The following is a 26,640-nucleotide window of genomic DNA, read 5'->3' on the forward strand; positions in this document are numbered from 1 at the left end:
GCAGCAGCAGCAGCAGCGGGACGGAAAGGATTGCAAGAGAAAAGGATCCATTATTGCGTACCTGACTGCTGCGGCCAAGGTCACGGTTAACTCTACTGTAGGTCCACTTCCGCCAGCTTTCTTTGGCCCCCAACTATTGATAGTGCTTGATGCTGCATACCTACATCAAGAGAAAGCCGACGCTATCATCAAAGAAGGCATTGCACCGAATGGCTTTGCAAGTGACAATGTGACAGAGCTATGCTTCTTGCATTCAACGTGGTGTTTTTTTTAGTGGGGGAAGGGGAGTTTGCTATTTCGGACCTCCTTCCATGTACCTATCTCTTACTGAACTCTTTGGCCCCCATTCTGGTCTGAAGAATTGATAACGAAAAGCCAAAAACTGCCTTGTCGATATCAAGAATTCCAAATCACTTACGCTGCAGGCTTGATTAGAGTGCAGAAAACAAGTGTCGATCCATGTGGTCCTCCTATGCCTGAGGATGAATGTTCGGTGTAGTTTAGGCTCGGTGTCGAACCGTGATGTTGTACCCATCTCGGCCGAAATCACCACCACTAACCAACCCCCAACCACCCCAAAAGTGCAACTTGAGGCTCTTGAACACACATGCTATAGGAGCAGCAAAGGAAAATGTTTCATGTTTCAGGTTCTTCCCGCCATTGCATCACACACGAGCAGGTAGGCTCTTTGCACAGCCCAGCGGGAAAACCCACAGCCACATGATTCTTATTCAGGTGCCTGGAGCTAGGGTGAGTAGTGACAGCATCGAAGATCTGAGCAAGCAGGAAAGTCTCACACCCCCCCTCCCCTCCCCCCACCTTCACAGCCCAACCGGCATAGGGTAGGTAAACGAGAGAGAGAGAGAGAGAAAGCAAGATCTTCTGTTCCGTTTTATTCAGCACGTGGTGGGAAAGCAAGGTGAGGAACGGTGAGTGAGGGGAACATAGAGGGGCGCAGCAGCAACACCACACTTCCCCGCACCAACAGGCGCTTGTCCGCGGCTGTTTCTCCCCCCTCCCCAAGCCACCCACCTGACTTAAGCGGATGATGCTCTCGGCGGCCCTTCTGCTGCTTGGATTCGCGGGTTTTGTTTGAGAGAGAGCAGCTTAAATGCTGTTACCTAAAGCTGAACAAGCATAGGGCAGATAGGCTCTGTAGATCGCCAGCAACAGGAACTTCTGAGGAGTAAGAGCAAAAAAAGCCTTGCCCACTATATCAAAAGTTGAGCTTTTTACCTTCCTCTTGCGTACTACTTGTAGTTATATTGTCGTAGTAGGATCACTTCCTTGTACATCGATCTATCTATCTTGCGGTGGACGTTGCGTGGGGTGGGGGGGTTCAATATCGGATATTGAAACTTGCAGCTTCAACATCAACAATCACGGCCTTGGTACCGCCGACGACAACAACAACGACAATAACGGACGCGGGGTCGCCGTTCACAACTATCATACCCTCCCCAGCCGCCCGCACCCCTGCCTCCTCCCATTTTGTCCAGTCCTTCTGGAAGGTTTCCATGCAGTTCCGTGCCGCCTTCTTGCGTGGTGCTAGTGGGTGAAACCTTCCAGAGAAAAAGCTGAGAAAAGTTGCCGCCGGCCACCGTTAGCCCGGCCCTGTCTAGGATCATGGTCCAATACAACTGGAGATAGAAACCTGGGTGTGGATTACAGCAGAGCCAATGTGACGACAGCGCGGGAGGGAGGCGTGAACAGATTCGCGGCGTGTCTGTTGGCGGGCAAGGCGATGGTGTGAGAGCGGGGAGAAGCGGCGGGAATGTTGTACTCAGCAAGGAGAGGAAGGAAGAGGGGGGGCGTGTGTGAACATTGTTCGAGCCTGGTTGTTCAGGATCAGGAACGGCCACACTTACTGCCTTACCTTACGCAGCTCGGCATGTTTTGAAACATCCGATCATTCCCCCTTCCTCCAAAGAGAAGAACCCACCGTTAGCTCTAGATGATCAAGATAGCTGAGTGTGCAGAGAGAACATCCGAATCCAGCCATCTAATAAGCCCGTGCTTCTAAAAACAGTTCCCCAAGTGTTTCGAGTTCAGAGGTCCGTCATGATCCAGAATCGAATCCAGTATAACCCCCACTCACACATCATCGCATCAGAGAGGTAGGACTTGGAGTTCTGAACTTAGTTTAGATCAAGTCCAGGGAGCTGATCATGAAAGAGCCTGGGCTGGAGTCAACAAGGAACAAGAAGGAAGAGACGCGGAGTCTGGATGTCAACCAAGACCAACCCACCACTGCGACCTTATCCGCGAGACCCGGGGTCTGGCATGCGGACTGCTGCTTTGCTTTGGTTCGCTGCGTAGGCGGGCGGCGCTTCTCTGTAAAGAGCACGTGGAGTATCCGCTGGCGACCAAGATCACCATGAACGGCGCAACAGGGCACAGAAATCGATAATCGAAGATGATGTCCCGACGTCATCTCCGGGCTTCCTGATTAGACTTGCTTCCCCACCGATAGCCGGTCTTCAACGCCGCTCGTCTGCTCTCGACTTGATGGTCGGCCGAATATGTCCCCAGAGAGAAGAACGATGAGGTGAGCAGCTCAGTTGGGTTTGATAGACGACACAAGACCGACCCGACAGACGAGCCAGGGCTGCGGGGGAATGAACCAGTGGCTTGTCCGCTTCCTGGTTGCGAATTATCGCTACTGCAGGCACAGTCACAGTGCTGATGGGCCAGTCGTCGTGGAAGGCTTCGAAAACTTCCGACGAAGAAGCCAGGAGACTGCCGCCAATGTCGCAATGCATTCAAGAGCGTTGTAAATGGGCGGGACCGGGACCGAGAACGAGACTGCCTGGTTGGTGAGATGAGAGGAAAGGAGGGCGGGATCGGAATTGCCGTCCATCCATTTTCCATCTCGAGAGAGGCAGTTGGTGATGGTCTCATCAGTAGAAGCGGGCAGAAAGGCAGTTGTCAAAGCGTTTCACCTAAACAGCTGTCAAGCAAGGGCGGTTTTGGCGTCTGCATGACGAGGGATTTCTCTTGTGTGTGATGGAAAGACGGTTGAGCCGAGAGAGGAGGTGATGTGGTTCACTTGATGCGGTTCCAGAGTCGAGGAACCTTGACGACCAAGCGCTTGCATTTGTTGCGCGGCCACCACGGGATGCCCACCAGGTGTGGGACGGCACTTCCCGCCCCACTGTTGCCCTGGGCCTTGATTGCTCACCTCGGTGAGTGGCTGACAGCGGCTGGTCTCACCGAAGCTTTGATCACTGCGAAGCATTGACCTTGCTCGCGTCTTCAGTTCACTTCGCGTCGCCACCAGGCAGCGAGTCCACGTGATTTCCTGACATCGATACGTATTCAACGACGACAACGGTGAGATTGGCTTTGAGCTTTGCGGTTTTGGCAGGCGTTCCGGGGAAAAGGGAAAACGGTTTACCGACATCTGATGGGCCAGAGGCAACATTAAACATTCACAGCACAGGGTAATGCAGTGATTGCTTTTTGACAGCACACTGCAGCCATAGACAGCCCGAGTTTACGAGTCGTTACATCGACGACCGTTTGAGCATTGCATCACATTTCCTGCACTCTTCATCAGGTATTCGATTGCATCCAAAACCATCAGCAGATCTTCAAAATGGAGTTCTTCATCGAGTAAGCAGTACCTGATGTGTTTGTCCCGGGAAAGCAAACTAACATGACCAAGTGAGCTTCGGGTCCTCTTCCCATACCCCCGAATCTATCCAGGTAAGTCCGCACTACCCTGAACCCTGAACCTCCTGCTGCATGTGTTGCTAACCTTTTCACAGAACAATATGCGTACGTATTCTTTTGGGGTCTAAGCGGTGATCTTTTTTGCTGATACTCAAGTGCCATGGCACAGCTACATGGTCGATTTGAAGAGTGAATCTCCTCAAGCTACCCGTCATATGAGCAATCTCTAACACAAGACAGAAACGCTCGATGCCGGCGGAAACTGCGTTTTGGAAATGCCTTCGGGCACTGGGAAAACTGTCACCCTGCTCTCCCTCATTGTGGCCTATCAGATGTCGTCACAAGAGAAGCGACCGCTCATCTATTGCTCCCGTACCATGTCCGAGATCGAAAAGGCTCTGGTAGAACTCAAGGCCCTGATGAAGTTTCGAGCCGAGAGACTGGGGCATGAAGAGGATTTCCGGGCCATGGGTCTAACGTCCAGAAAGAATCTATGTCTGCACCCAGACGTGAAACGAGAAAAGAGCGGTAGTGTTGTCGATGCCCGCTGCCGCAGCTTGACAGCCGGCTTCATTCAGGAGAAGAAGAGGAAGGGCGAAGATGTAGACGTCTGCGTTTATCACGATGTAGGCATTTCGGATCCTGGGTCAAGATACCTGGCTAATACCTGGCAGAACCTCGACAACCTTGAACCGCACAATCTCATACCCAACGGTGTGTGGTCTCTCGATAGCCTGCTCAGATACGGCCAGAAACACACGCAATGTCCCTACTTCACCGCGCGGAGGATGATGAGCCAGTGCAACGTGGTGATTTACAGCTACCACTATCTGCTCGACCCAAAGATTGCCGAGCGTGTTTCCAAAGACTTCTCCAAGGACTGCATCGTTGTCTTTGACGAGGCTCACAACATCGACAACGTCTGCATCGAATCACTCAGCACTGACATCACTGAGGAATCTCTACGGAGGGCTACCAGAGGAGCCCAGTTTCTAGAGAACAGGATCAATGAAATGCGAGACTCTGATCAGCAAAAGCTGCAAGACGAGTATGAGAAGTTGGTTGAGGGTCTCAGGGGCGACGATGAAACTCGCGAAGAGGACTCGTTCATGGCGAATCCAAGTAGGTGTATTTTCGTAAGGGGCCATCGGGGACAGATGTGCTAATTTTTGCCTTAGCCCTTCCAGAAGATCTTCTCAAAGAAGCAGTGCCAGGTAACATCAGACGAGCCGAGCACTTTGTTGCATTTCTGAGGAGATTCATCGAGTACCTCAAGACCCGCATGAAAGTCCGGCAGGTCATCTCAGAGACCCCTCCTTCTTTTCTGGCCCATCTGAAGGAGTACACTTTTATCGAGAAGAAGCCGCTCCGATTTTGCGCCGAGCGACTCACGTCCCTGGTGAGGACGCTGGAGCTGACCAGAATCGAAGACTACCAACCCCTGCAAGAGGTGGCCACATTTGCAACCCTGGTAGCGACCTACGAGAAGGGTTTCCTCCTGATCCTAGAGCCCTACGAATCAGACACAGCTGAGGTGCCCAACCCGGTGCTCCACTTCACCTGCCTGGACGCTGCCATCGCCATCAAGCCGGTATTTGACCGGTTCAGCTCGGTCATCATCACCTCTGGTACCATCTCGCCACTCGAGATGTATCCCAAGATGCTCAACTTTGAGACGGTGGTGCAAGAGTCATATTCCATGACCCTGGCAAGGAGATCATTCCTGCCCATGATTGTCACGCGGGGAAGCGACCAAGCCACAATTTCAACGGGCTTCCAGGTTCGGAACGAACCTAGTGTCGTTCGAAACTACGGCAGTCTACTCGTGGAGTTTGCAAAGATCACACCTGACGGAATCGTCTTGTTCACCCCGAGCTACTTGTACCTCGAATCGCTCATTTCCATGTGGCAGGGCATGGGCGTGTTGGACGAAGTGTGGAAGTACAAGCTCATCCTCGTCGAGACGCCCGACGCGCAGGAGACGGCGCTGGCGCTCGAGACGTACCGCACCGCGTGCAAGAACGGGCGGGGGGCGGTGTTTTTGTGCGTCGCGAGAGGGAAGGTGTCGGAGGGCGTTGATTTTGACAAGGAGTTTGGCCGTACTGTCATCAACATCGGTGTTCCGTTTCAGTACACCGAGTCGCGCATCCTCAAAGCGCGGTTGGAGTTTTTGAGGGAGACGTATCGCATCAGGGAGAATGATTTTCTCTCTTTTGATGCGATGAGGCATGCTGCCCAGTGCTTGGGGAGGGTTATCCGCGGCAAGGACGATTACGGCGTCATGGTGCTTGCGGATAGAAGGTTCAAGTCAAAGATTCAGCAGCTGCCCAAGTGGATCCATCAGGCGCTGCTTGATGCGGATACTAATCTGAGTACGGATATGGCGGTTAGTAACGCGAGGAGGTTTTTCAAGATGATTGCCCAGCCTTTCCGAACTGAAGACCAGGAAGGTATCAGTATCTGGACGCTTGAACAGCTCAAGCAGCATCAGATGAAGATACAGGAGGAGTTGATTAGGGAGTTGCAGGCTACGGAGGAGAAGAGGGTGAATCAACAGCAGCAGGCGCAACAGGCGCAACAGTTTATTTCTGCGAGGGAGAGGCCGGATAGTGATTACGAGATGGATGAGGATGATGAGGCTGAGTTGATGGCGTTGGATCCGTAGTCGCTGACTTCACACGCGCTTGGGTTGTTAGATAATCGGTAGTCATTTGTAACACATAGTATCATCAATCAATATATGTCGTGGGGAGAAAAATAGAGACTGCTACGTTGGCCGAGGTTATTAACGATGGTTAGTAGGCCTTGAATGATGGTTGAAAGCTCTTGACCGATAGTCGAGGGGCCTTGGGGCTGGCTTTGAACGCCATGATTCCACGTTGCTTTCTCTGTTAGGTATCTCGTCTATCGCATGAGCAGTCTATCTCCTAGGTAGCAGGCAGGAGACTCTGAGTCCCAGACCAAAGTTCCAGGCCATGATGTGATTGTGGGTTTCCACGATTCGGGGTTGCCGATGGTGTGTGCCATCAGTTTTTTCCGGCTCGTTCAACTCACCTCACCGAATATGCAGGTTGTGCGGTGGTAGGCTCGTGAGCTTGCTCGAGTGGGTGAGGTGGGTGGTATCCGGGTAAATTCCACCTTTAGACCTCACACATTCTTTCTTGCTCTCTCCCATCGAAAGATCACCCTTGACTGCGAAATGTCGCGTTTAAGGCAAAACCGTTTGCGGCACGGGTACCTTAAGGTAGGTAGGTAGGTACGCAAGGCTTTCTCGCCTCGGAGGGCGGGAAGTCACCAGCATGCAATACACCCTCATGGGCCATCACAGCTCCAATGAAGGATGAGATGCAAGCCAACCCTTCTGGAAGGGTGGAGGAACCAAAAAGGAAGATATCCCGACGTTTTATTGAGTGTGTTCTAGCGTGCTTCGGTGCATTAGTGATGACACCCCCAACTCTTTGATGCACCCTTTCCCCCGCGCGCAAGAATCCTTCTTTGATACCTAGAGTGATCTTGAAGATGGTGGCTTGCGGAAGGGGATCGGTGGGCATGGATCGGGTGGGCATGGTGACGGTGACGGCAAGGCTGACTTCCTTGTGCTTGTTGGGGATGATGTCGTGATGGTGATGGTCGTTAGAGATACACCTGTCCATCATCCCCCCAACGGTGCTTGAGCAAGTTTCCCTTGTTCGAGTTATTCGGTGACTCCGATCACTCGGATTCTGAATATCGTTTCAATGAGTGGTATCTACACTTGCTTTGGCACACCCCTAACCGCAACCACTACCTCGTGGGGCAGCATGAGAAACGGTGACGCTTGTCATGCTCACAATCCTCGTATTATTTCTCCTTAACAAGGCTCGCAGCTTGCAAAACTTGGAAAGCTATTATTGGACCATGCAGGAACATGGCGTCCCCCACCACAAACATGCATACAACTCGTGGTAAACTCGTGGCAGCCACATCTTATTTTCCCTGCTGCACGAAGTACTGTGATGAGATAACGGTGCATGGACTTGACAGCTCGAAAGGTGAGTCCTAGTTGGGAAGGTTGAGATGCATATCAGTGTTGGTGGCATATGAAAGGCAGGTTGTTGGTTTAGGGGTGGTTTATGCTTCAATGAAGCGACATTAGGATTCAAAAGTGGAATGGTTGGTAATGAATAAAAAGTCTTTATTGTTTAAGTTGATACCTGGTAGGTAAGATCTGAAGCAAGGTCTGGTATCAGGGAACACGGTGTGTTTTGAAGATTTTGGCAGAAAGTGTGCTGGTGGTTGACGGACATGTTGCAAGAGAAGAACCCCGTCCATATGCAGTAATCCATCATCATCATCATCATCATCATCATCATCATCATCATCGGGACCTCATGATAATCGGCGTTGGAGGATAGGGAAAGCTGTGTCGGCAAGTTTGTTATATTAGTAGACTTGTTGTGTAAGAGCGGGAGCCTGTGTGTATTTACATCTCCATAGATGTGGTGTTGGTGGTTTGTTCATCAGCGTGAGCAGAGCCATCCGAGCTTCCTGTTGGCAAGTTAGCAACATACAAACAGTGAAATGGAAGAAAAACTTATCCTCGTCTCCGAGGGGCCGCCCTCCCAACTTTTCAGCGGGGAGGACGACCAGGACCACCTCTTTCGAGGTTGTCCCTGTTCCAAAGATAAGCCACATCTTGCCAGCCAACCAAGAACACCAGCAGCCCTTCCCCGAGAAACCAAGGATCCAGACAAGCAAAGAAAGAAGAAACCAGAGACCAGACAAGTACGAAACTTTGACTCCAACTCTAGATGGGTCCCGGCAACTGATCCCCACTCCCTCCACCCACCCTTCAACCAAGACCCCCAAGTTCGAAGCATTCAGTCCAAACCAGTTGACCGGCCACCTCTCAGACACCACACCCTCACAAAAGAGTACCCAGACCTCCGCAAATCAATCCAGCAGCCGAACCTCGTCGTCATCGATGCAGCAAATGTCAAAATCGGCAGCCAAAACTCGCACGAACCCGAATACCAAAGATTGAACCGGACAAGCTCTTTCCGTGTGTATCGCACTGCCAACAGGGACTAGTTTTTGATTCCTCTCCATCCAGTACCATAAGTGGGGGGCTAAGGAGGGCATTAACGTGCGGACAAAAGACATCCTTAAAAACCGCGCTGTCGTCTCCAACCGATATGCCCTTTTCAGGACACACAGCCGAAGGAAGGTTGCGTCAAAGACACGGTTGTTTGGCGTCGTCGCCGGACGTAGGACAAAGCCGTACGAGGGCGAGTTAATGCGCCTAGTCGGATACTATGAAGTTCACAGACACGCCGAGCAGATCTGCCGCAACGTGGTCCTGGGAGTCGGGCTGTCTTGGGTGGGTTCGTACGCATGCAGAGAGAAGATGAAGATCGAGGGTACCGAGAGCGTGATAGTCTGGCGGAAAATGTCATCATTGGGGTCTCCGTATGTAGTCCAACAGCCCTCGCTCATCTTGCGATGATTCCGGCGAGGTGAGTTGCGGACGAGAAGATATGAAACCCCAATGTAGATGACCGTACGAAGCCAGACTGCGCTCTCCCTCTCACTTCGAAGCTGCACAGCAACCAAAAGAGCATGCTGGCCGAAGCCGACAAGGCAGTCCCCACACCCGCCAAGCAGCTGGACACCAAACCAGAACATCCATCGTGACCAGAGCCAAAATACCCCAGAGCCTAGTTCCTGACGAGCGACCTCATATCGAGGCCCTTACCATGTGGACTCATAGGAACTGACGTCGCCCACCAAAAGGTGTCTGGAAGATCGCCCCGCCGGTCGGCCCGCATTGCCCCCATCAGGTGCATCCGCATCGCTTTTCAGCGACCGACTTCACGTCAGAGAGCGCAGGCTTAGAAGACGGTTTGAATGACTGTTGAAGCGCAAGACTTGTTGACCAAATAAAAACTTAGGGTTAAGTTCCGAAGCTGATTCACCTCGCGGGACTGACGCCGAAGCGATGGCCGCAGTAATCCCTGCGCGGCAGGCTTGGAGGTTCCTGATACAGGATCGAAGCTGCGACGTACTGCCGACAGTCCAGAACCCAGTGAGGTGGCCCCGGAGGAGCATTCCTTGCGGAAAACCAGAGTCGGAGAACTGTGGAGGAGGCGCCGTGCGTTTGTAGAGTGGTGAAAGAGCTTGGTCCGGCCGATACAGTGATGCCAGGGCTGTTTGTTGAGGCTGTATATCTCGATGTTGGATTGTCAGATGCTGCGTCTCTGACGAGGCCATTGAATCGATATGCTTTGGTCGAAGGCGGTTCCTTTCGGACATTGTGAGGCAATTGGTGATGTTGGTATTGGATGTTTGGAGGGGAAGGGTGCAAGTCAAGTGAAGAAGACGCGTTCAAATGCTGAACACCGCGTCGAGTGCACAGACCATCAGACCCACCTTGGCTGCAAACAGCTCAGAAGCTTCGCGACGTCATGGGCTCTTGCCCAGTAAGCAGACCACTACCAACCACACCGGCCGGAAGGCACTCACTGAAATACTCACTGCTTGAGGGGGCGAGCATATAGGCTTGACGATTTCGATATAAATTGGTAGAAGTCTTCCATTTGTTTCCCTCGGAGCGACGCTTGGTCTGATCTCAGATTTCTGCCATCACATCGCCTCTGACATCATCGAAAAGACCCGCCATGGATCCAGCAGCTACCGAGCAAAAGAGAAACAATGCCCGCCAGAAGCTGATGCAGTTTATTCTAGACATTGGATCCAAGGCATTTTCCCCAGACGTCCCCGAATCATCCCGTGGGGAAGGAAGGAAGGAGTGGGATGATGGGATTCAGAGGCAAGGATAGCCCAATATATTCTCTTGAGCAAGGCCTTGATCTGACAATTGTCCCAGGATAAAGACCTTCAACCTCATAGCTGCCCTCAATATTCTGGTTAGGCCCGGTCACGCACCAGCATGGCTACGCCCAAAGCTGATGGAAGCTTTGACCCTGATCCCCCTCCGTCCGGACGGCGTCAGGGCCACCATGGAGTTCGTCTTTGCTGTTCACCCCTCCAGCACGGTAAGAGTGTCGGAGGCGGCTGTTCCCCAGAAGAGAGGCGCGAACATCACCCACGAGGCCCTAGAGATGGCCAGTAAACTGCTTTCGATTTCTTCTTCCTCGGTCACGCCCGAAATATGGTACTCAAGCATTGCGCCACAGCTCTTGGTACTGCTCGATGGGGACGAGGGCCCGGAACTCACGAGAACGGCGTCCTACATCATTGGCTTCGGGATTCTGGGACGCAAGGCGTCTGGAGCTCCAGGAACTGCAGGCTGGAAATGCCTCGCTGAGCCTTTGCTCTACGCCATCAAGCCTCCGCCGAATGCTCAGCCACCAAGTACCGAGGATGACGACGAGATTGTTGACCTCAGCAAAGAGAGAGTTCTTGTGGAATACCAGGATCTCGTCACTGCTCTGCGCCGGCTCAGGTCGTTAGTTGTTTCACACCCAAACCAGGGCTTGGCCAAACGCTTGCTGTCGCCATTGCTGCCGTCCTTGTGGACACTCTCTACATGGAACAGAGCCAGCTCAGAACTCTCGGACAGGGTCTGCGGTCCGGCTTCAGAATTACTAAAGATATACCTGAAGCTTGCCCCCTCTCCAGAACTCGTGCTTTACCTGATAAGAAATCTTGGGTATGTTGGAGGATACAACCGACAGAGTCCTGAGTGGGTCTACAAAGAGACAGGCAAGCATGAGATCGGCATCGTGGAAAGAAAACCTCGCGCTTTTTTCATTGGCGGCGCCCCAACAGTCCCTCAAGTCACCATGGAGGACATGGAGACTAAAATCACCACCTTGCTTGACTTGATCACAACGACCATGTCGGATGCCGACATCATCGGCGCTTTCCTTGAGCTCCTGAAACGATGGTTCAAGGCAGCACGGCAGTCAAGAGGCGGAAGTGTTCTCATCAAGGAAGAGTCTGAGGAAACTCGAGACCCCTTGGAGCAGCTCATTGAGATCAAGACCCTCCAATCCATGATGGAGAAAGTCCCAAACAAGCTCGCCACGCAACCTCGGGCCATCCTCGACCTGGTCAGCGAGATATTGGCGAGCTCTGCCGCCGCATCCGACGAGGACCACAATGATGATGAGGTAACGGGCGTAGCCCTGAGCCTTCTCAACATGATCGTCACAGTTCCCGGCTTCCAAAAATCCCGGGTCAACCCTGACACTTTGTCCCTCATCGAGACCTCTCTCGACAAGCTCTCCAAATCCCCCACCGACGTCGGGAAAACAGCCAACAACCTCGGCCTCCTACTCCTCTACCGAGACCAGATCGACGACCCATCCGAGTCTTTCCTCCCACCTGCCCCGGCAGACCGCCAAATCGAAGACCGCAAAACGTACAGCCTCGCCATTTCCTACATCACCGCCTCTGACTCCCCCCCCCCGGTAAGGTCTGAAGGCCTGCATCTAATCGGCACCCTCATAACCTCGCACTCCCCCGTCCTCGACATTCCAGGTATTCTAGTCCTGCTGTCATCCCTCATCTCGGACAGCGACGAGTACATCTACCTCCGCATCATCAAACTCTACACCCTCCTCGCAGGCTCCCACCCCAGAGCTGTGACGAACGATTTGCTTGACCAGTTCATTGACGCTAAGGAGACTTACTCTGTCGATGCCCGGCAGCGGTTCGCTGAGGCGTTGTCACAGGTCATCGAACGTCTAGGGGAGACTTTTACCGGTGATCTCGCGCAACGTGTAGGCGATGGTCTACTCTCCGTCGCCGGCCGGAGAGCTCACAGGCCCAAAACTGAAGCTAGGCAGGCGAGGGAGGCCAAGGTGCAGAAGAAGAAAAATAAGGAAGCGGCTGATGCCTGGGGGGGTGAGGTGCCTGACTTTAGTGACCCGACGACGCCGGAGGAGAAGGCGAGGAATGAGATTTTGGAAAGGATTGTTGAGGGGTGGGAGTCGAAGAGGGGGAGTGAGGATATCAGGGTCAGGGCTTCGGCTTTGGGGGTTTTGGGGATGGGGATGGAGGTTAATGTAAGGGGCATGGGGGTTAGGGTTGTTAATTTGGCGGTTGAGCTGGCGGTTAGTATTTTGCAGGTGGAGAGGGGGGTGGAGGGGGGGATTTTGAGGAGGGGGGCGGTGATGATGGTGAATGAGTTTGTGAGGGCGTTGGATAGGGTCGGGGAGGGGTTTGGGTTTGGGTTTGGGTTTGGGGAGAGGGCAAGGGAGGATTTGATGAGGACGCTTGGGTGGGTTAGGGATACTGATGGGGATGGGCTGGTGAGGAGGCAGGCGGGAGATGTGGTGGAAAGTTTGGAGGCTTGGGGGGTTAGGAGGTTGGTCGGGAAGGGGGAGGAGGATAAGGGGATGGGGATGCTGAGGGGGTTGGTGGTGAATCCGGTTGAGAGGGTGAATCCGGCTGTGGGCGAGGAGAAGGTGGGGAGGGTGAGGATTGAGGAGGTTGAGTGAATTATTAGGCTTTATGCTTGAGATTAGGCTTTTATATCACTGCTTTTGATCATTGCGTTCTGTTTTGTGATCTTTCGGCTTGGTGTTGTGCAAGTGTAATAGGTACGTACCTTTCTTGGCAACCCGTGACAGCGCGTGTATCCCGACGTGTTTTCGTCCCACCTTTCTGCATCCCCGCAGCAAGCAGCAGGCAAGCCACTATCTAAACCAAGCTGCACCGCGTTCAATCAACCATCCCAAAACAACGACACCAAAAAATAAAATAAAATAAATGGACCCTCGAGAAATCCTCGACTCGGAAGACGACGGCGATGGCTTTGACAATGACCAAGAAGAATATGGCGAAACCCTAGTCCCTCCTGATGCAGTTGTCGAACAGCAGGCAGCAGCGCCACCTGCAGCAAGCGCCGCCATAAACAACGTTGCTGCCACAAATATCAGCACCACCGCCCTCTCGACCGATTCGTCTTTTTTTGAGAGGGTGTATGAGGGGCAGTATATCGCTTTTGATCTGGAACAACCAGTGGCTGCGACAACAGTAACAGCAACAGAAATGCCTCCTTCTACGCGGAAAGCCACCGGCCGTGCAAAGGCCAAAACCAACGTTGCGGTTGTCGATTTAACCACCCCGCGAAAAACAGACGTGTGGGACTTTCCGGGGAGTTCCCTCCCCCCAACCGCTGAGCCGGGTTCGCGTCGGTCGGCGAGGAAGCGCGCGCAGGTTGGGGTTGGAGTTGGGGAAGAGGAGGAGGATCCGTATGCCTTTCCAGAGTCAACTCCGGCCGCGAAAAGGACAAGACGCAGTCTTGGTGCGGCTGCTAGCCCTGTTGCGCTTGTGGGGGGGGGGGGTATGTATGTCGCCACGAGTGAGATGACGGCCAGTCAGAAGGAGCAGCATGTGGCCGTGTCGTTGCCCAATTCGTCTACGAGTGAGGTGATGGGAGGGACATTGCCGACGCTGCCGCACGGGGAGGGGCAGAGCTCGAGCGGGGGGACGTTGAGTACTATTGCTTATACTACGCCGAGTAGGATTGGGAGTTCGGACAGGAGGGACATCTCGTCTATGGGTGGTGTTGGTTCGTCTGTTGGTGGTGGTCTTGGTAGTGGTGGGGGGGAGATTGACACGCCGGCAAGGTATCAGGTATGTGTGCGGACGGTGGTTGGTGTTGAGATGTGGGGGCTGACTAGTGTGACAGTCATCACCGGATGTGTTGAACGACATGGCGCCTCCTTCGACCGGCAGCAAGAGAAAGGCCAGGGGTAAAACGGACATGAAGCCTCCCACCTCGACTGCTTCGGGCCGCAAAACCAAAAAGAGGCGCATCATTGAGGACGAAGAAGATGGTGACTTTGGAGCTGAAAACGACCAGAGCCATGTTTCTGAGGATATCTCAACGGAAGTCATCCCTCAAGCTGAACCGGAACCACAACCAAAGAAGAAACGCGGCCGGAAAAAGAAGGAGCCTGTACCCCCGCCGGAGGAGGCAGCACCGGATGTAGAGCTTAGTGAGCTCTACCACCCTGACGCGGAAGCTACTGCTTCAGAGGGGCAGGTGGCCCCATTGCCGGATATGGAGTGTGAGGCTGCACCTGAGGCTGTCGAGCCTGAGCCCGTGGTGGAGGAGCAAGCGCCTGTCAAGAAACGGAGAGGTCGGCCAAAGAAGGCGGATACGGTGGCCAGGACACAGCATGTTGTTATTGAGGTGAAGGAGGAGGGTGTTGAGGAGCTGAGGGAGCCGTTGGCGGAGGTGCCTGCGAACACTCAGACAAATGGGAAGAAGACTCCTGCTAGGAAGGGGAAAGGGGGTAGAAAGAAGAAGGAGGTGGTTGTTGGTTCTGAGGTGGATGGGGAGGGTGATGATGGGGAGTGGGGGGAGAAGAAACTGGTAGAGGAGCAAGAAGAGGTGGCTGAGGAGAAGAAGGAGACGAAGGTGGAGGTGAAGAAGGTGAAGGAGGAAAAGGTGGTTGCTGGGGGGACTCCGATCAAGCCGGCGGGGTATAGGGTTGGGTTGAGCAAGAGGAGCCGGATTGCGCCGTTGTTGAAGTCGCTGAGAAAGAATTGAGGGAGTGTGGGATTGGATGGCATGTTTTGATTGTTACTGTTACGGATAGTAGGGATACCCTTTGCTTTATTGCTGTGTTGGACTGGGGGGAGGGGGTCGGATGGACGTGGGAAGGTTTTATGGGGATGGGATGGTGTAAAGGATGTATTGTGTATATGCTCCTGTTGTCCATTGGCAGGGCAAGGTAGCTCTCGGGAAATGATACTCGCGTGAAGAGAGACGGAATATTGTGTCTTGTCATCTTGAGCTCTATCGATTATATGATATATGTAGTAGAGGGTTAGGGTCTCGGTCTCAACAAACATCTCCAGCTTCCAGAATGTCTCCTTACAGCTCTCGATCCGATTTCCATACCTATCTTGTCACTAATTATCCTCAACCTCAACAGAACCACCCCCTTTATCTTGAAATATGATGCTGTGCCTGGCTTCTTTGACCTCGATGCCCCAGCGCCGCTGCCCACCTGACCTCTTATACTGTTCCACAGAAGGTTTAGCGCCGTCTGCAAGTCCCCCAAGTTCCGGCATCGAACCTGCACTACAAGGCCAGGGCGACCAATGGGAGGGCGGAAATTGTAGGTAGGGACCCGCTGGACGGTGAACCACGTCATCGTGCCTCCGCGCGCGTGTTCGTGCAGTTTTGGTATGCGCGCGCTGCTGTGCCCGTGTGTGTGGTGGTTACTGCCTGGAGAGTTTTGTCTCGGGTTTTTCGGGGTTGGGAGCGTGAGATGTTGCGGTATCATTTATTAAAGGAAAAGGGAGAGAGAGCTGCTATTGCAGAAGAGCAAGGCTTTCCGGAAAGGAAAGCTAGAGAGGTGCAGGGCTGAAGCTAAAGGTGCGTCCGTGTACCCCTACCTCACCAGAAGGCAGCAACGTCTACCACCTTTTTCATTCTTTCCACCGCTCTTCTAACTGCTACGGTATCCAGCAGAAACAATGCCACCAAAACACAGCTACACCACCCACTGCCGTCTCCGCCCCTTATCCCCATCCCCAGATGACCAAGTCCCGGCGGCAAACCCCCAGTACTTCTACTCCTCCCCCATCCCCATCGACGACCCTTTATCAGCCGCCGTTGGCACCATCCCCGACGCCTCGAATCCGAGCTCTGGGGTTCAAAACCTCCGCCCCTTTTCAGAGGGGGATAACCTATCCCTTGAGCGGGCTTGGTTGGGGTTTGCGAACGCAGAATCGAAAGAGGAGCATCAGAGGCTGGTGAGGAGGTGTAAGCTGGGGAGAAAGGTTGATCAGGAGGGGGAGGTGAGGAGACGTCTCGAAGCACTCGTCGACCGCCTCGCCAAACTCCACATTGACAAGCACAAGCGGGAATCTGTCGCTTCAGCAAAGGATGGGTTGCTCGGCCCGACGAGTATGGTTGTTTTGACTGAGGATGGTGGGGGAGAGGAGAAGGTGGTTTGCTGTCAGGAGTTGGAGATTGATGTCGCGGCGGAACTGAGAAAGGAGTTTTGTGGGTTGGTTAGGCGGAGGGTGGGCTGGTTGGGGCAGGAGAGGGTTGCTGAGGGGGTTATGGCGGTGATAAGCAAGATGCAAGGCGGGGGTGCGGAGGGGCAGGAACAAAACAAGAAGGGGGGAGGGGGGAGTAGTAGACCTGGGACGCCGGTGCCGCAGATGGTTGTGGGGAGTGTACCCAGGGTGCCGGGGATGTCGGGGATTGGGGTTGGAGAGGAGTTGTTACGGGGACGGGGGTTGGTGGATGGGATGGGAGAGAGTGGGGTTGCTACGCCTGATGAGAGGGAGAGGGAGAGGGAGAGGGGGACAGGGAGGAGGGGGGGGGAGAGTACTGCTGGGACAAGGATAGCTGGGAAGGGGGCTGTGCCGCCGCCGGAGGAGGATACGGCAGAGGTGCTGGTGGGGATTCAGAGACTACATGTGGTTTCGCTGCCGGTGTTGCAGATGAAGCCGATTTACTGGTCGCCGGTGAATGATATTGCCGCGGTGGTGAGGGCGACGTGGTTTTACAGGTCCTTACCTCCTCTTCCACGGACAGTTAACAAAAAGCTGACAGTCAACAGAGACACCATGATCCCCCTCCCTCCGCTGATCGCCAACCAGCTCGAGGCCGGCTACCGCGAACTTCAACCTTGGACAGAGACCTGGTCTGACGAGCTCCGTTCTGCCCTCGACGTCGGGGCGGTAGGCGAAGAAAAGGTTACTCATCGCCTCTGGCCTGAGCACCACAGCGAGAAGCAACGGTCGGCCAAGTTGAAAGATGGACAACATCTACCACCCGAACCGCCTGTGTCAAGTGACCCGTTCTGTGCAGCGAGGTGCTTTAGTGGGGAGGCTGCTGCGGAGGGGAAGCTGGAACCTGTTCGCGAGGAGGCTGACACTGCCATGCCGGCGCCAGAGCAGAGACAGTATTCAAACCACCACGTTATTTACAAGAATGCCAAAGAGGCGTTTTTGCTCAAGCCGAGCCAGCAGCCCTCGGCGTATTACTCCCGGAGACCGGTACAGAAGATTATGAAAGGAGTCACGGTTGGGGTGCCGGTTGTGAGAGGGTTTGATAGGGCCGCGTGGGAGAAGGTTCATGAGCCCAAGAAGCAGCAGCAGGTGAAGCCACAGCCGGTCAGACAGGAGCAGAGGGAAAACAACAGCGAGGAGGGTGTGTGTCAAGGCTGTCAAGAAGAGCTGCGAAAAGGCCAGGTGACCGACCTTGTCCTTATCGCCCACGGAATCGGCCAAAAATTCGCGGAAAGGGTGGAAAGCTTCCATTTCACGCACGCAGTGAATGCCTTTCGAAGAATGGTCAGTGTCGAGCTGGAGACTCCCGCCGTCAAGTCGGTCTTGCGGCCGGAACAGAACGGGATTATGGTTTTGCCAGTAAACTGGAGACATTTGCTCAGCTTTGAAGACGGGGGGCCGACGACGGGGAACGAGGAGGATAAAGCGGCATACGCTCCGGATGGGTTCGGCCTCAAGGATATTGAACCGGGTACGATACCGGCCGTGAGGAGCATGATTTCGGATGTGATGTTCGATATACCCTTCTACATGTCGCATCATAAACCAAAGATGATCGCGGCGCTGGTGGGGGAGGCGAACAGAGTTTATAAGCTTTGGTGTGGGAATAACCCGGGGTTTGAGGAAAAGGGGAGGGTGCATTTAATTGGGCATTCGCTGGGGAGTGCGATGGCTGTGGAGGTGTTGAGCAAACAGCCTACCAGGGTGCCGAGGCCGCTTGGGCAGGTGCCGGATACAAAGCACTTTGAATTTGATACGGTTAATTTGTTCTTGTTGGGGAGCCCGGCGGCGTTCTTCTTGCTGTTGGAACGAGGGGGGTTGGTGCCGAGGCGGGGGAGGATGAAGCCAGGCGCCGAGGCGGCGGATACGGTTGCGAAGGATGTGGTGGGGGAGTTGGGCATGTTTGGGTGCATTGCGGTGGATAATATCTATAATATTTTGGCAAAGGAGGATCCGATTGCGTATTTGCTGAACGGGACGGTCGACCCGGTGTATGCGGCGAGTTTGAAGACGGCGTACGTGCCGAGTTTGAAGACGGGGTGGTTTAAGGGGGTGGGGGATGCGTTTAGGGCGGTTGTTGGGGTGGGTGGTTCGTCATCGTTGGAGAATGAGGTTGGTGGTGCTGGTGGTGGGACGGAGCAGCAGAAGAAGCCGTCGACAATGATGAGGTTGCCATCGCAGTTGGAGCTGGAGGTGCATGATTTTACGAGGGAGGATGTGGCGGAGAAGAAGGCGTTTCTGCTCAATGATAATGGACAGATTGATTATTATTTGAGGAGTGGAGGGGGGCCGTTGGAGATTCAGTATTTGAACATGCTGAGTGCTCATACGAGTTATTGGACGAATCTGGACTTGATTCGGTTTTTGTGTATTGAGGTGGGGAGGAGGCCGGGGAGGAAGAACACGCTGCCGGCGATGAGGGCTGTGAAGGTCAAGGGGCGGTTTGGGGGGGTGGCGGTTGGTGGTTCGGGATGAGATGGACGGTCTGGACCTTACTTTGTTTGAACTTGTACTGTATTTGATAGCGACGGCGTTTAGGAGCGAGACGGATATACTTGGTCAAGGTAGACAGACAGGTAGACAACAGCGCGTTGTTCATTTGATTGGTTGAGGAGTGCTCTTTGAAGTGACTAGGTGGATGGATGCACTTGGATTCGAGACAAAGAACAGTGTGAACAGGGAACTACATAACATGATATCTGGAATTGAAGATGGCCTCTGCTGCCACCGCTGCTGTGCAACCCCAGATCTTCCCGGATCTGATTCCTTAACACGACTGATATAAGGCTGGCTCGGCAGGGGGCTGGCATAAATTGTTAAGCTTAGCGAACGGTGCTTGGCATGCGGCCCTGTTCCTGTTTCAACAGCTCTCTCTAGTTTGCGAGCCGCAACGCCACTGCATCTTTGCGATAGCCGTTGCTGGACGCTGTCGCGAGAACCTCTCCATCGAAGCGCATCACCCTTTGCACCACTCATACATAGCCCATGTGAGGCGGTGGAAGCGTCGCGGATGCCAAGAGCCAGTTACCAGTTGACAGCGGAGTCATTCGTTGAAGCGACATCGATAGCGCGCGTGGGCCAGCAAGCTCCTTGCAAGGTAAGTGCCAAATTTTGTCTCCACCGCGCGTCGTCCAAAAAAGTCGGACACGATGCGATGCCTCTTCCCTGCACTGTACACATACACACCCAGACCGCGAAGTCGTGACATGCCCCGCAAAGCCATCGAGACATGCTGTGATTGTTAGAGCCTGCAACGACGACAACGACGAAGAGGAAGACGAGGACGAAGACGAAGACGAGGACGAGGACGGAGAGCCACCGACGACGAATGAATGCCGAATGAAGAATAATAATATCTTGAGAGAGACCTCTGAGCTTGGGCAGTGGGTAGTGGGACTAGACGTCGGACGGTAGCAAAGAGCGTGTTGCTTGCTTCGTCCCAGCTTTCTAAAAAGACCTGAGCTCTGCGCTCAACTCAATGCCCGTCCACGACACCTTGCACGAGGCAGTCGACTGCACAGGCGACTTCCTCTCTGACTTCCTGCGTTTCCTGCCCCTCCAAGCGTTTACCTTTTCTTCGACTTTCGCAGCTTTAACTTCGCAGCACAAACAGTTTTGCCTGCTGTTTATTTTCCTGCTTGCGCTTGTTACTGCTGTGGCTTTCACCTTCCCCAACTTACATTCACACTCTCACTCTCTTTTCCACGACTGCTGGAAATCACAACTAACAGAAATGCCACCGAGCAAAGCTCCCACCCCGCGGACGTCGCGCAATAGTCGCGGCCTGCGAAACAGTCCCTTCGTCGAGAGGACTCCCGTCGTCAGACGATCGTCGAGACGCTCCACCAAAGGCACCACTCCTGCCAGCACCAAAGCCGTCGACAGTTTCACCGAGCTCCCCGAGCCGGCGACTCCGACTCCGGTCGCTCGGTCTGTGAATATCCAGACCCCTTGCCCTCGACCTGGGCTCGCCGCATCCCCCAATCGTACCGAGCCTACTGAGCAGGTCCCTACCTCTCAAGCAACTACCTCTCTCGGACCCGTCGCCCTCGAGCCTATTCGAGCAGAGCAGCCGCCAAGGACACCAGCCGCTGCCTCTCCGATCAGCGCTGCCCCAGAGCAAGCGTCTACCACACCTATCTCGTCATATACACCGACAGGTCCAAGCACTCATACCCCGCCTGCCCAGCGGAAGGTCTCGCCTCTCCAGCACCGGCGTATTGCCTTGATAAAAGGAACCCCCGTCAAGCCTGTCAAGAAGGCTGGCCCAGTAACACCCATCTACCGTCCAACAAGATTCCTCACAAGACTGGTCGACCGAACACCTGCCCCGAAACCTCCTCCTACCCCTCGGAGTGAAGGTCATGAAACCCGTCGGTTTGCAGAGCGCCGAGAACAAGAGGACGATGAGACAGAGTTTGCCAAAGGCATCTATCTAGCCATCCGCAACGATCACCGCATGAGAGAGTGCTGGTGTCCAATACCCAACATTTACAACTCGAAAGAAGAAGCCGAGGCGGGATCGGGTCACCTTCGATTTTACATTAGCGACACAAACGGCACCAAGTCCCTGCGTGTCCTCCAGAAGAAGGACGACTTCAACTGGCACTGCCACTGCGCCCAGGAGTACCACCCCGTGTGTTTCGAGCTCCTGAACAAGAACGGAAAGCGGCCGGCTCAAGGTTCCGAGCTGGACCTGATTGCGCAGAATTCGGGCCTCAAAAATAGCGAGAGCGTTAAGAAGGTTGTCAGCACACCGAGCGAGCCCACAGGAGAGGGGGAGAAGACAGAACAAGAGAGTCGTTGGTCCATGTGGTCGCAAGCCCGTGGTCTTTTCGGTTCGGTAACCACCATGATCAACCCGATTACCAACTTGATCGGCAAGCTTGTCGGCGCCGTGCGCGGTAACCACTATGAGACTGTCGATGTGCGCCGCACCAACGAGCAAGATGGCACAATTGTTGTCAAGAGATTCAAGCGCCAGCTGGGCGGAGCTGAGGAGGATGAAGTCGACGGCCTGGATTGGGTCAAGAACCCCACCGAGTACATCGGCGCTGAGAGACTCGAAAGACTTGCCGGCGATTTTGTCGGTCAAGCGACACTTGTTCAGGAAGGCAAGATTGTCACCGGTCTTACGATCAAGGACATTATGCAAGAGCAGCTTGCTGGCCAGGGCGTCATCGGCATCAGTGTTGCGATCTTCAAGTACCAAGAGATGCTTTTCGGCCCTGTGACTGCCGAATGGACCGAGGTGGAGAGAGCCGAGAGGTTTACGGAGGCGGTTAAGAGGTACATCCGTAACCTGCTGAGCACCATCGAGATGATGAGAAACATTTACAGCCCGGACAACTTTGAGATTTTGAAGCAAGAGTTCCCCAAGCCCAGGTCTGGTTTGGGACTGGGCAACAACGAGTTCAGGCTTGCGGCGAGAAAAGCCGGGGAGTTTTTGCTGTTTTTCCAGTCTCTGGTCGACCTCATTCCCATGGACCTGGACATGGTCAAGACGGTTGGGCAGGTGATTGTCGATTTCGATGCCGTGGGCAAGAAGGAGCTGGTTCCGAGCTTGGTTGCCGTCGCCGCAGCCCCGGTTGAGACTATGCCTGGACTTTTCCCAGATGAGAAGCCTTCTGTCATGGAGGAGGTCCCCATCAAGGAGTTGGACATTCAGCCTCTGTATGAGTACAGATACCCGTCACCGGACCCCTCCGAATCGGACAGCACACCGGGCGAGCCGGGCGACTACCGTCTGATTGCCAAACCGAGGGGCATCTTGAAGGCTTCCAAGACATGGAGTGTTCCTTCCACGCCTAAGTATGTCCCCACGCCACAAAAGAGCCGCAAGCTGGTGTTTGAGAGCCCAATCTCGAGGTTCATTGCGCCCTCACATATCCCCTCCAGGGTCATGACTGCCAGAGAAGCCGAGCTGATAGTAGAGGCTGAGCGCAAGGCAGAGCTTTTAGGTGATGAGCACTCCCTCAAGGTGCTGGAGGCCACCATGACAACAAATTCGAGGCACAATGCCTCGCAAGACCAGTTCCGATGGAGCGCCCGCGGGCCTGAACTGGAGAAGGACGACAAAGAGATGGGTCTGTCCCGTTATTATCAAAAGTATGGCAAGTTCCTCGAGGATGCGAGGGAGGATCTCGAGCAACGCAGTGAGAGGAGGAAAAGGAAGCTGGAGCAGGAGGAGAGGTCCATTTACAGGATGACTCCCCTGAAGCGAGAGATTCGCATTCCCCGGCCGCCGCAGTTTACGACTGCCGAGAGGAGGCGCAGAGCGGCGGAGGCGGCGGCGTCGATGCCCTCTCCCGAGCCGGACAGCCCTATCTCTTTCAGCCCGTGGTACAAGCGGTTTACCGGCAGGGGATATCGTGAAGAGCCGATAGAAGATGATGATGAGGGGGGTTATGTTATGGCCAAGCCTGCCCGCACCAAACCTGCCCAGACCTCGCGGTTTCAGGGGGTGGAATCGGACGACGAGGGCAACGTGGTCACGCCGGAGTCTAGCCCGGAGAAGGTGCAGCCGGCTACTCCAGCGCATGTCCTCGACCTGCTTTCTTTGCCAACCACCACCAAGGTGAAGGTGAAGCCGCGATTCACTCATCAGGATGACAAGCTAATCGTCGACTTGACGAGTTCGCCAACGGGCAGTGCACAGCGGGTCGTCAACCCCAACGTTCAGGTACAGGTTATCACCGAGCGCGTCACCAGGACCAGCTCGAGAGAAGCCACAGAAACCCTGTTTGGCTCAGATCCTGACTCGGATCCTGAGGATGCCGTCCTCATAGCGTCAAGAGCGGAAGAAGAGCGTGCCGAGCTTGCTCGTAAAAAGAAGGAGGAGGAGGAGAAGCTTCGGCAGAGGTATTTGAATCAAGAGAAGGAAGCCGCGGCGAGGAAGGCGAGGGAGGAGGAAGCGAGGAGGAAAGCTGCCGAGGTGGAGAAGGACAAGAAGGCACAGGAGGCGCAAAAAGTTGCCGAGAGGATCAAGAGGGTGGAGGGGATGAAGCTGAGGGCTCCTCTCAGGCCTCTGCACGGACCGGTGTCGGAGCTGTGGGAGGCGGCGGTGAGCGAGCTCGGCAATCAGCCGGCGGATCAGGTGATGGCCAAGTTTCCCAACGGCCGGGTAGAGGGACAGCTGACGAGGTTCGATCTGTATGAGCGGCTCACGCGGCAAGGTCCCGACGGGGAAGACGTCTGGCTCAACGACCAGGTCATCATGGCGGCGCTGAGGCACATGGTGCTGACGGTGGACAAGAAGATGGGGGGGACCAAGGAGCGGCCCAGGGTGGCGTGCCTGGACAATTACTTTTGGAAGATGCTCGTCGTGGACAAGAAGGGGGTGGATCCCATGATGCGGGCGGCGAAGCGGCAGGCGGGGCTGACGCCCGAGAACTTTTACGAGTGCGCGTTCGTGCTGGTGCCGATTTGCGAGAATAGTCACTGGACGCTGGGGGTGATTAGACCGGATTTGAAGGTGGTGTATCACCTTGACTCGCTGGGGCCGGGGGGCGGGGAGAAGGCGAAGAAGCTGCTGGGGATTGTGGCGTTGATTTCGGGGGGGAAGTGGAAGAGGGACGAGTGGGAGGATGTGAGCGAGTTTATTCGGAGCCCGAGGCAGAGGAACGGGAATGACTGCGGGGTGTGCACGATTACGAATGCGGAGTGTGTGCTGAATGGGATCGTGCCGGCGGAGGCGTGGTTGGCGAGGGAGATGGGGCAGTTGAAGAGGAGGTGGATTGCGGCCATGTTGATGAATGGGGGGTATGAGGGGGAGTTTAGTTTGGAGGGGATTTAGTGGGGGAGGGGGTGGAAGAAAAGGAAAATAATAATAAAAAAAATATAAAAAAAATCAATGTGTGGGATTAGATGGCGTTGACAACACCATTTGAAAGAGGGTTGTTGGGTCATGGTGTTGGAAAAGGGGTGTATTATATGGTTTTTTTTTTTTTTTTTCACATGGCGTTTTGCGGGATTGGGGTGAAGTTTACATAAAATGGGGAGTTTTAGCACAAGGAAAAAGGAGTCTGGGGGTGGGATCTGGTGATAATTTTTGTGGTGTTTCAAGGTCTGGGTCTGGTTCTGGGATTGGGAAAGAGGAGTTTAAAGATCTGTGTGGGTTCAGTGGGAATAAGGGGGGGTTGGCATTTTTGTTTTTGTTTTGGTTTCATGTGAATCCTGGGAGGAAAGATGATCTGGTTGCTGGGGGGGAGTTGGGGGGCTCGCTTCTGAGGATTTTGGTTGTTGTTTTTCTGGCTGGGGAAATAGGGGAAATAAGGGGGGGGGGGTGGATATTGTTACATTGTGGGATATTTTGTTGGAATAATACAATGCATTATGGACAAGATAATGCGAGAATACTGCGGCCGAGTCGTGAAATTTGATGTTGGTTTGGTGGTGATTTGGGTGGCTTTTGCGTTGGGGTGGATGGGGTTTGTGATATTTTTGTCGGGGTTTAAATGGACTTTGAACTTGAAGGCCTGAGAGGTGTTTGACTTGGTGAGAAGGAGGGTTTGAGGGCAAAGTTTTGGAGGGTTTAAGGGGCATTTTATGTGTCTGAAGCTCCTTCTGTTGATCCGCATCAACCTACGCCCCGCTGACGGCCCGGCTTCTCGCAATGCTAATCGTGAGCGCCGTGCGAGAAAGGGTAGCTTGCCGCAATGCTTGCTGCTGCAGCGCCGAGGAGGATGAGAGCGCTCCTGCTGAGGAGGCTGACGGTGCTTCGACCGCCGTCTCTGTGGACCAGGAGGGCGTGGCTGCCGAGGAGCCCTCTGCAGAGTAAGCTAGTGGTAACATCAACCCCACTTCTATCAGTGAGAAGAGTGTTGTGGTTTGGTCCGGAAGGCCTCTCTGTCTCTACTAACTAAGATGACGCCAGCAGCGTCGACATCTCCACTCCCGCCCCTGCCAACCAGGCACATACCAGTCCCACCAAGACTGTAAGAACTAGGTCTTGATGTTGGGTTGGAGTCGATTTGGAGTTGGGTTGTATTTGAGACATGTTCATCCCAGCTTTTGAAGAGTTCATCCCAACATTGACATTGCCAGTCGTAAGGGGACGCTGCCGAGAGAGACAGTGTTATGAGGAGACGGTCTAGGGATTTGTTTGTGGACGCTTAAGGTTGATTTGGAGACTGCTTGAGATTGGTGTGTAAACGCTTACAAATTGGTCTAAGCTTGAGCAAACATGGTGGGCAGATGAAATTCTTAAACGCAAGGAAACGCTGATTTTTGTGTAATATCCTTGAGTGAATGCTTTGTGTATTGGTGTGTAGACAGACGCTTAGTGTGGTGAGCAGGCGAGATGGAATCTCTGGCAGTAGTATACAGCATGATCTGTAGTCTAGGCTGTAGGCGTAAGTGCTGAAGGTGGTAATGTTGCTGTTGAGAATATGGTGTTTCTGGCTGATGTGGTTGGCTTGGCTGATGGCTTTGTTTCTGTGACTGGAAAGTTATATCGGTGCTGAAGATAGGCGATCTATAGGTAGCTGGGATGGAGAGTGAGGCCAGCCATGCTTGTGTTGAGATTGAGCACCAAGACGTTGACCGTTGAGAATGAGGACTCTAATTGTGGGCAAGAGGTTTTTGAATGCTGGATAGTATTGCGAGTCTTTGATTCGGTTGCAGTCTAGAAATTGTGCAGGTCGAAGCAAGCGACCTGCAGTACCCAGCAGATATTCTGGAGAGGAAACGCTGCTGGTCGTCGACGAACTTGGTGGAGCAGCGGTGCTGTTTGCTATGTCCTGGGAGGAGCCTCCCGCCTTAGATTCTAATAGTCCACCGCAAAGGCGGGAGGATATGCTAACTGCATGGAGTGGTTAGAGAGAACCCCATGTCTTGGTCATGATTTCGTATACGATCATGATGCGGATCTTTGTTGTAGTGAAATATTTGGGGAAGTTGCCTGGATGGAAGAGGATATCCGGTAGTATTTTCCTGGCGGCCTCGTTCTTCAAAACCCAGTGGTATGTCCCA

The 26,640-nt window shown here is 53.9% G+C and overlaps 6 protein-coding genes across 6 annotated transcripts; all 6 read left to right on the forward strand.

The window, feature by feature from the left end:
- Positions 1–2,827: 2,827 nt before the first annotated feature.
- RAD3 (TFIIH/NER complex ATP-dependent 5'-3' DNA helicase subunit) lies at positions 2,828–6,430 on the forward strand. Its single transcript, XM_062880988.1, has 5 exons — positions 2,828–3,615; positions 3,668–3,708; positions 3,916–4,301; positions 4,350–4,797; positions 4,854–6,430. The coding sequence occupies exons 1-5, from the start codon at positions 3,599–3,601 to the stop codon at positions 6,338–6,340; spliced, it is 2,379 nt and encodes a 792-aa protein (XP_062729232.1). The 5' UTR covers positions 2,828–3,598; the 3' UTR covers positions 6,341–6,430.
- A 3,901-nt stretch (positions 6,431–10,331) lies between these two features.
- On the forward strand, positions 10,332–13,121 carry QC761_605410 (uncharacterized protein; the record flags this gene model as incomplete). Its single annotated transcript, XM_062880989.1, has 2 exons — positions 10,332–10,483; positions 10,541–13,121. The coding sequence occupies 2 exons, from the start codon at positions 10,332–10,334 to the stop codon at positions 13,119–13,121; spliced, it is 2,733 nt and encodes a 910-aa protein (XP_062729233.1).
- A 189-nt stretch (positions 13,122–13,310) lies between these two features.
- On the forward strand, positions 13,311–15,436 carry QC761_605415 (uncharacterized protein). Its single transcript, XM_062880990.1, has 2 exons — positions 13,311–14,262; positions 14,318–15,436. The coding sequence occupies exons 1-2, from the start codon at positions 13,393–13,395 to the stop codon at positions 15,182–15,184; spliced, it is 1,737 nt and encodes a 578-aa protein (XP_062729234.1). The 5' UTR covers positions 13,311–13,392; the 3' UTR covers positions 15,185–15,436.
- Positions 15,437–16,119: 683 nt separating this feature from the next.
- Positions 16,120–19,276, forward strand: QC761_605430 (uncharacterized protein; the record flags this gene model as incomplete). Its single annotated transcript, XM_062880991.1, has 2 exons — positions 16,120–17,165; positions 17,217–19,276. The coding sequence occupies 2 exons, from the start codon at positions 16,120–16,122 to the stop codon at positions 19,141–19,143; spliced, it is 2,973 nt and encodes a 990-aa protein (XP_062729235.1). The 3' UTR covers positions 19,144–19,276.
- An 870-nt stretch (positions 19,277–20,146) lies between these two features.
- QC761_605440 (uncharacterized protein) lies at positions 20,147–24,463 on the forward strand (the record flags this gene model as incomplete). Its single annotated transcript, XM_062880992.1, has 1 exon — positions 20,147–24,463. One exon carries the CDS (start codon positions 20,147–20,149, stop codon positions 24,461–24,463), a length of 4,317 nt encoding a protein of 1,438 aa, XP_062729236.1.
- A 445-nt stretch (positions 24,464–24,908) lies between these two features.
- QC761_0090150 (uncharacterized protein) lies at positions 24,909–25,942 on the forward strand. The gene is made up of 2 exons (XM_062872957.1): positions 24,909–25,443; positions 25,544–25,942. Exons 1-2 carry the CDS (start codon positions 25,283–25,285, stop codon positions 25,620–25,622), a joined length of 240 nt encoding a protein of 79 aa, XP_062729237.1. The 5' UTR covers positions 24,909–25,282; the 3' UTR covers positions 25,623–25,942.
- Positions 25,943–26,640: the final 698 nt, after the last annotated feature.

This window comes from Podospora bellae-mahoneyi, chromosome 6, assembly GCF_035222275.1.
Source record: "Podospora bellae-mahoneyi strain CBS 112042 chromosome 6, whole genome shotgun sequence".
NCBI lineage: Eukaryota > Fungi > Ascomycota > Sordariomycetes > Sordariales > Podosporaceae > Podospora > Podospora bellae-mahoneyi.